The sequence below is a fragment of the Equus quagga genome, chromosome 1 (assembly GCF_021613505.1).
Source record: "Equus quagga isolate Etosha38 chromosome 1, UCLA_HA_Equagga_1.0, whole genome shotgun sequence".
Taxonomy (NCBI): Eukaryota; Metazoa; Chordata; class Mammalia; order Perissodactyla; family Equidae; genus Equus; species Equus quagga.
The window spans coordinates 62645050-62653163 of NC_060267.1; the positions used below are offsets into that span (position 1 = coordinate 62645050).

General features: G+C 41.8%; 1 protein-coding gene across 2 annotated transcripts in view; it reads left to right on the forward strand.

Annotated features, from left to right (window-relative positions):
• The window catches only part of NCBP1 (nuclear cap binding protein subunit 1), a 48739-nt gene extending 41639 nt beyond the window's left edge, over positions 1-7100 (forward strand). For both annotated transcript variants that reach the window (XM_046657105.1, XM_046657194.1), the window contains 4 exons: positions 397-511; positions 4114-4242; positions 4868-4981; positions 6575-7100. In XM_046657105.1, the coding sequence (XP_046513061.1) occupies positions 397-511; positions 4114-4242; positions 4868-4981; positions 6575-6688 (472 nt within the window). In that variant the 3' untranslated portion in view covers positions 6689-7100. The remainder of the gene's footprint in view (positions 1-396; positions 512-4113; positions 4243-4867; positions 4982-6574) is intronic.
• The last annotated feature ends 1014 nt before the right edge of the window (positions 7101-8114 follow it).

Here is an 8114-nt window from a genome sequence, read left to right on the forward strand (position 1 = left end):
CTGTTTCAGGAAAATTCCAATACTTACTGTTTAAATTTAGAAGAGAGAAAACGTATTTTTGTTCCTAATGTTAGTGTTTTTTCTGGTTTGCTATTTCATTTAAATGAATATGTACACATACCTTCTACGTGTGTCTAGTAGGGGATGGAAATAAGAAGAAAAGGACCCAGTACTGCCTTCAGGAAGGTCATCTGAGTCTAATGGTGGGGATAGATGCTGCACAATTTACAAAACAAGAAAATTTGTAAGTGTTGCTAGAGAAACGTGACTAAATCTGCCTAAAGAGTGGAAGGCTATATCAGACCTTAAAAATGAGTAGCTTAGAAAAGTTGAGAGGTCTTATTTTTCTGTAAACATAGTTTAACACACAGTAACCAAATGCCATATTACTTTAAGATTGTTTGTTTGGGAAATCCTGCACTCCACAATTCGTAAGATGAACAAACACGTTCTGAAGATCCAGAAAGAGCTAGAAGAAGCTAAAGAAAAACTTGCAAGGCAACACAAACGAGTAAGTCTTGTGTCAGTTGGTAAATGCTCAAAGAAAGTATACGAGAAACTCTTGAGAATATTCGAAGTTCATTACTGTGATGGGAACTTACTTTTTCTGCGGGCAGACTACGCAGAGCTGTTTGTAGATGCGGAGGAAGAGGAAGGGCCTGGAGGTCTGGTGCTCTGCTGTTACGCTGCGTGGTGAACCTGTTCAGAAAGCCACAGACCTTCCTTCTCCATAGCTCACCATCTCTGGACCAGCTTCCTGTTTGCCCTTCCCGAAAGGAAGGAGAAGGGCAGGAGACCCTTGTGTTTCTGGCATAGGAGGGGAGCAGGGAGAAAACTGTCCGTGTTTACCACTTCCCCTGTACTGGGGGCGGGACGGGCAGTCATTCCCAGGTTTACAAAAGACTTCTCATGTGAGTAAGAAGTGTAGTATTTTAGCCATTTTGGAAGCAGTGAGCTGGATGTATTCTGTGATTTAACGTGATAATACTGCTTTCTTCACGTCAGGATATTCCAGTGTTATGCATATTTACCAGAGCGGGAGGTGAAAACAAGTTCAGTGACTTAGATGAACCTATAGCAGGTTCGAGTGCTAGTCTCCATGTATACGTACATATATGCATGCATGTATATAAACACACACTCACAAGCCTAAAATACTGCAAGGTGAATGGTGTCATCCTCATTTTATGCATGTGTAAGTTGAGGCCCAGAGAAGTTAAGTAACTTCTCAAGGTTACATGGCTAGTAAGTGAGAGCTAGGATCTGACTCTGATCTGTCAAACTCCAGACTCCCTTGTGCCCCACTGTTCTCTAGATATGTGGTATCCAGTACAGTAACCACTAGCCACATAGAACTGTAAGCTAATTAAAATCGAATACAAGTTACAGTTCAGTTCCTTAGTCACACCAGCCACATTTCAAGTGCTCAGTAGTCATGTGTGGCTAGTGGCTATTGTGATGGGCAGCACAGAGCTATGTAACATCTCCCTCATCGCAGAAAGGGCTGTTGGGCAGTGGCACTCTGGAACCTTGCCTTAGTGTGGTGTTAGGAAAAGATGAACATGTACCTAGTTGCCTAGAACATAGTAAGACAAACCCCATAACTGTGCTCCATTACAGATAAAAGCAGAATTATGTAAAAAGAGTAGGGGGTGGGGGCATCTGATAACTTTGCTTAAAGAGTGCAAAAGGTTGTCCTAGATGGGACCTTACCGGTAGAGTGTTACCAAGGAGGAAACGGGCTTTCTGGGGTTGCGGGTGTCTGCCTTCTTGCTAAAAGGACCTAGAGTCAGGTACTCGTTCTGTACTTGCTGCTGTGACACTGGGAAGATCGTCTGACCCCTCAGCCTGTCCCCTCATCTGTAAAATCAGGCCCTGCTTTTCTTCTGCCTTTAAAACAAAACAAAACACCTAAGCGAATGCTCTAAGTTCTTCAGAGTGAGCTGGACAGGAATTGTGAAGGCGTAACAGAGATGAACTGAGCCCATCATTGCCAGCTGTCTTGAACAGTCTGCTTTGAATTATATTACCCATCAGTCACCGCCGTTTCTGCATCACAGGGGTGAGCAGCCTGGGGCTCTTGAGCTGCATGAGGGCCTGTCAGCTTTTCTCTGTGGCCCATTAGAGGATGAAAGATTAGCAAGCTACCTCTCTGTTATTACTGCTCAAATGGTCAGATAGTAATATCTTAGTGACTGAAAAGCACTGTCAGTTTTTTCATTGGTCATAAAGAATAGCAGAGTTAAGAGGAGGATTGGTGGTGGATGTTAGCTCAGGGCTAATCTTTCTCAAAAAAAAAAAAGAGATAGGCAAGAGATGTTAGGGCAAATCTTCCTCAGCAAAAAAAGAAAAAACAATAGCAGAGTTAGGGGTCAGCCCCATGGCGTAGTGATTAAGTTCACACACTGCACTTCGGCAGCCTGGGGTTCACAGGTTCAGATCCCTGGTGCAGACCTAGCACCACTTGTCAAGCCATGCTGTGGCAGCATCCTACATAAAGTAGAGGAAGGTTGGCACAGATGTTAGCTCAGTGACAAGCTTGCTCAAGCAAAAAGAGGAAGATTGGCAACAGATGTTAGCTCAGTGCCAATCTTCCTCACAAAAGAACAAAAAAAAAGAATAGCAGAGTTATAAGAATATGCTATCCAACCTCATTATTTGCAGGATTTTTGTTTTGTTTTGTTTGCTCAGGAACATTGGCCCTGAGCTAACATCTGTTGCCACTCTTCCTCTACTTTATATGTGGGTCACTGCCACAGTGTGGCTGACGAGTGATGTAGTTCCAAGCCGAGGATCCAAACCCACAAACCCAGGCTGCCAAAGCAGAGTGCACCGAACTTAACCACTAGGCCACAGGGCCACCCTGCAGGGTCTATTTTTGCAGACTCACCTACTCACTAAAATTTATTTGTAACCTCAAAATCACCGCTCATAGTGCTTTCCCAGTCATTCACACATATACCCAGAACAGTGGGAGTTTGAGTTGCACAGTGGGCTCGTCCCCAGTGGAGGTCCAACAAGGCAACACTCTGCTTTCCTGTTTCAGTTCGCATTCTGTAAGAAGCATCCTTCTCATGGTGTGCTCAGTGGCACGTGTTCCATGTTCATGCTTTTCATTTTCATATTTTGTGCTGGGCTTTTTGTTGTGATTTCACAGTTTAAAATGGCCGCCCAGGCGGAGGGCTGAAGTGCTGTCTAGTGTTCGTAAGCACAAGACCACCATGCTGTGCCTGATGGGAAGAACACATGTTAACTACGCTTCGTTCAGGCAGGAGTTACAGTGCTGGTGGCCCCGAGTTCAGTGTTCACGAATCAACAAGGTCATACAGAGAAAAAGGGGGAGGTAATGGGAGGCTGCTCCATCCAGTACTAAAGTAGCATCTGTAGTATGTGACGAAGCTGTGGAAGAGCAGCGAAACTTGTGGCTTCATGAGATGCTGACCGATTAAAACTAAGCCCAGTGGATAGCATTCTTGTGAGGCTGAAAGCCAAAGAAATTTACAGCCAGGTTCCTCAGGCTCGGGAGAATGTTAAATCCTTCTCAGCTAGTGCTTCAGGATAGAGAAACACTGTGTATAATTAATTATTTGTAAGATATGTATTAGATATCTTTAAACAGAAACACGTAAACAAGGTTCTGTTTCATCAGTTGACAGAAATGTTGTGACGGGAGGCTCCCAGGAGCCTGACCCTGTATTTCCCCTGGAGCGCTGGTCCACTGTTCCCTCACTCAGGGTTCATGGCCACGTCACAAGACAGCACGATGGGGAATAACAAGAGTCCGCTGTACGTTTTCCATGGCGCTTAAAGCTGTTTTCGTCTGAATGGTGGAAAAATGGAACACATTTCCTCCCTGAACGGGCTAGTAAAAGCCCTCACTCAGTTCTGCTGTATAGCAAACGCTCCACTGCCACTCTCCAGGACACGTGCCACTGAATTTGCCCAGCCTGGGCACACTCCTCAGGACTTCTGGGTGTGCGGGGGGCAGCAGGACCCTTTCACAAGTCTGCAGGTCCCGTTGGACAGACACAGTGAAAGCCTCTCCTTGCTCGATGGGATATAATGCACTGGAATTCTCATGGCATTTTTCTTCTGTTCCTTGGCATTCCGTAGCGAAGTGATGATGATGACAGAAGCAGTGACAGAAAAGATGGGGCTCTTGAGGAACAAATAGAAAGACTGCAGGAGAAGGTGGAATCTGCTCAGAGTGAACAGAAGAACCTCTTCCTTGTCATATTCCAGGTATCTTGGCTTAGGACGTTGATATGTAAAAAGAAACAATACATTTCTTTAGTTTTAAAAAATGTTTTTAATCATAAAAGTTAATACATACTCACTTATAAAAGTTTAAAAATAGAAAAACTTAAAGGAACTGAAAGTTCGCTACTTGGAGGTAACCACATGTGCCTCCACGTTCTGTGTCGTTTACTTAGCATTCTTGCGTGAGCGTTTCTCCATGCGTTAAAATCCTGGGCATGCTTTTGTTAAGTATGCCTCTCACATTTCATCATTCCCAAATGTTGATCATTTAGCTGCTTTGTTTCCCTTCCTGATAAACATTCTTGTGCAGAGATTCTTGTTAGCATTTCTGATTATGTCCTTAGAATAGATGCTAACAAGAAAAATTACCAGCATAAGTAATCTAGACATTAAAGGTCTTCATGTATTGCCAGAAAGGATGTACTGTTATTGCTGGCTTACCTTTCTAGACTGACAATATTTATTGAATTATGAGAGTTTGGAATACATGCCTCACAGAAAGGGTAGAACAAGCAATACCTTTGACGTCTCTTCGTCAACAATGTGACTGTTTCCGAAATATAAGAATTCTCCCTCTAACACCTCTAACTTCATACCCCCTTTCCAGCGCTTTATCATGATCTTGACCGAGCACTTAGTGCGATGTGAAAGCGACGGGACCAGCGTGTTAACACCGTGGTACAAGAACTGTGTAGAGAGGCTCCAGCAGATTTTCTTACAGGTTTGTGGGAAACTCATTAGATAGTAAACATCAGTGTTCTCAGCTATAAGGATTTTCCTTCTTAAAAAATCGTCAAGTTTGTCAGGAAGTTGTGTAGTACCTGTAAGCCCTTTAATTCATGTCCATTCGCTCCCACTGTTGCTCATCAGAATATTTAGGCTTAAATTGGTTCTGTATCACTTAGACTCCTAATTGCCATTCTCTTTGCTAGAGATCCTAGCTGTAATACAAAATAGAGAGAAAAAGATGCTAAGGGAGCAGTAATTCAACTTATAAAGGTCCAGTTTAAATCTAATGTTCAGATGATAAAAAATGCCCTCAGAAACAAGGTTAAGTTCCCCGAGGTCTTTATAGAAAGCAAAATGCAGGGACCAGCCCAGTGGCACAGCGGTTAAGTTTACCTGCTCTGCTTCAGTGGCCCAGGGTTTGCCAGTTTGGATCCTGGGCGTGGACCTACACACCACTCATCAAGCCGTGCTGTGGCAGGCGTCCCACATATAAAGTAGAGGAAGATAGGCATGGATGGCAGCTCAGGGCCAGTCTTCCTCAGCCAAAAGAGGAGGATTGGTCGTGGATGTTAGCTCAGGGCTAATCTTCCTCAAAAAAAAAAAAAAAAAAAAAACCAGAAAGCAAAATGTAATACCTACTCTATGCTAGATTGAAGTTAAAGATTTGTAGAAGAGTGGAACTAGTATCTTCAGATACTAACACCCCATCCTCATTTGTTCTAGAAAAGAGTGATTAAAGCAGAGTCCTAAAAGGGGGGGAAAAGAAGTTCTTTAAACCTCCAAATAAAAATTCTCTCTAGATGTTTTACTTATTGCCAATTAAAAAGCTTTAACAGCCCCTAGTCCTATAGGGATCTCTGAGTATATTCAAGTTATATAGGCACACAAAGATTATTTCATTTCCTGACTTTTTTTTCCATTTAGGCTCAACAAGTCACTGATTTTCATGACAGATGAGCTATTTATTTTTAAAAGATAAACAAAAATGAGGTTTGGTTTTCTCATTTTGTGGAATACTTAATAGAGAATTAGCCAATGATCTGTTAAAATTTTTTTTCTTTTGCTAAGAGCTGTGTTCTAACCAAAATAAGGAAAGGATTCCAAAATATTTTTTTTATGTTTCACAGACTGTGGTTTTAACCTGAGCAGTAGCAATCTTGCTGTTCTTATTTGTAACATGGGACCTTCCCTGTCTTTTTTCCAGTCTCCTGGGTCAGTCCCTATCTAGGCGACTTTTAAAAAGTGATACTGTGCTCTGTCCTGATGAGGGGGGGACCCCGCTGAACCTAGTCTGTAACCGTAGTAGCACCAGACACTGCGGCCACTGCCTCACAGCACTAACTGCGTTTACATGGAAGCTGGTCAGAATGGGAGTTTTAAAAGTTACTGATATTAAGAAACATCCTTTTTTTCTCATTTCCCTCTACGTTGTCTTCACGTTGGAGCTCTTCAGGGGCCCATTATCCCTATCAGCAGAGCCCTATTCCCCTACTCCACAGCGTGGGAGGGCTGCTGAGGGAAGTGCTCTGCAGGATTGCTTATGAGCTTTTTCCCTGACCTAAACACCCGTTTTCTGTGTCCGCAGCATCACCAGATAATCCAGCAGTACATGGTGACCCTGGAGAACCTGCTCTTCACTGCTGAGTTAGACCCTCATATCCTGGCTGTGTTCCAGCAGTTCTGTGCCCTGCAGGCCTAAGGGTTGTTGTTTTCCCCTCATGTCAAGATTTTTTTTTAAATCTCAAAATAACTTGTCTTATTTTTGATGGTTTGAATGCTTGCTTGCTTGTAGCATCCTTTCACTTATCAAAGGAAACGGGGAGGACAGTAAAGAATATGGCTTTGATTACCTTTAGCAAATATTCCCTAATGACAATAATGTGACAGTGACCATAGGATGTACTATATATGTGACAGATACAACTTTTCTGATTGCTATTTTTTCTCCTTAAGGCACAAAAGATAACTGATTTGAGGTTTGTGAAACACTAGAGGTCAAGCTTACAAAGTAGTAAATAGAACTGATGGGTTTCTTATCAAGTAGCATAGCTCTTCACAGCTCATGGGTAACCTAACATGGCTGAAATAAAACTAAAAATATGTTTTGTAAACTTTGGTATTTCATGATTTATCATCTCAGTCTACTTTAAAGTTGGTGATTTCTTACTGAAGGTGTACTTACCTCCATTTGAAATTTTCTCTTCAAAATATTTTTAAGTGTAGTATTTTAACACTACTTGTTATTATAAGAGTGTTACTATTTAGAATAGCAGTTCCCAAATTTGTCTGAACATAAATCACCTGGGAATCTAAATTTAAAGTTATTTTTCTAATTAAACTACAGTCCTTGAGGGCAGGGGACAGACATGATGGGTAGTTCTTAAGACTCCCCAGTTGATTCCAGTGTGCAGATGAGTTTGGGAACCATTATCTTAGAGCATCTGGTCATTGCCTCTAGTCTCTGAGACACATTTGTCCACGGTCACATAGTGAGTTACATGTTAAAGTGGAACCAGAAGTAGCTAGATTGGCCAAAACTACATTTGGAATTGGATGTAGGTTTGGATTTTGTTTCTCTGGAAGCTGGTCCAAGTAACTACTAATTCCTGAGCCTGTTTCCTATATGGTGTTGAGGCATAACTAAGATAATAAATGAGAGTACATTGTAAGATAATATACAGGTATAAGGGATTATCTGACATTCCAAATTTCTAGCAGTTTTAGACTTTTTCCATTAAACTTTAGAAAACAAGTTTACCAGTAATCCCACAACTGGTGGTGTTTTTGTGCATTTGTATAACATAAGTATCTTTTTTGAACTTAACACATCCTAAGTTTATAATGCATTCAGCATTTCCCATATTGATATGTGGTCTCTGGTTTACTGTACATTTAGTGGCTGCAGAATATAGTCTACTCGATAGATGGGAATAGATTTTTAAATACCATACCATTTAAGCCAAGAAGTAATTATTCACAAGGTTAAGGTTGCATGACAAGTTACTAGCAGAAAGGGGACTAGTCACCCAGGTTCTTGGCTAAATATTCTTTTGTTTATTGTGTCTCTTTCCCACAAACTATGTAATTAGTTAGAAATGGCTCCTGTCCTCAAGAAGCCAAAGGCT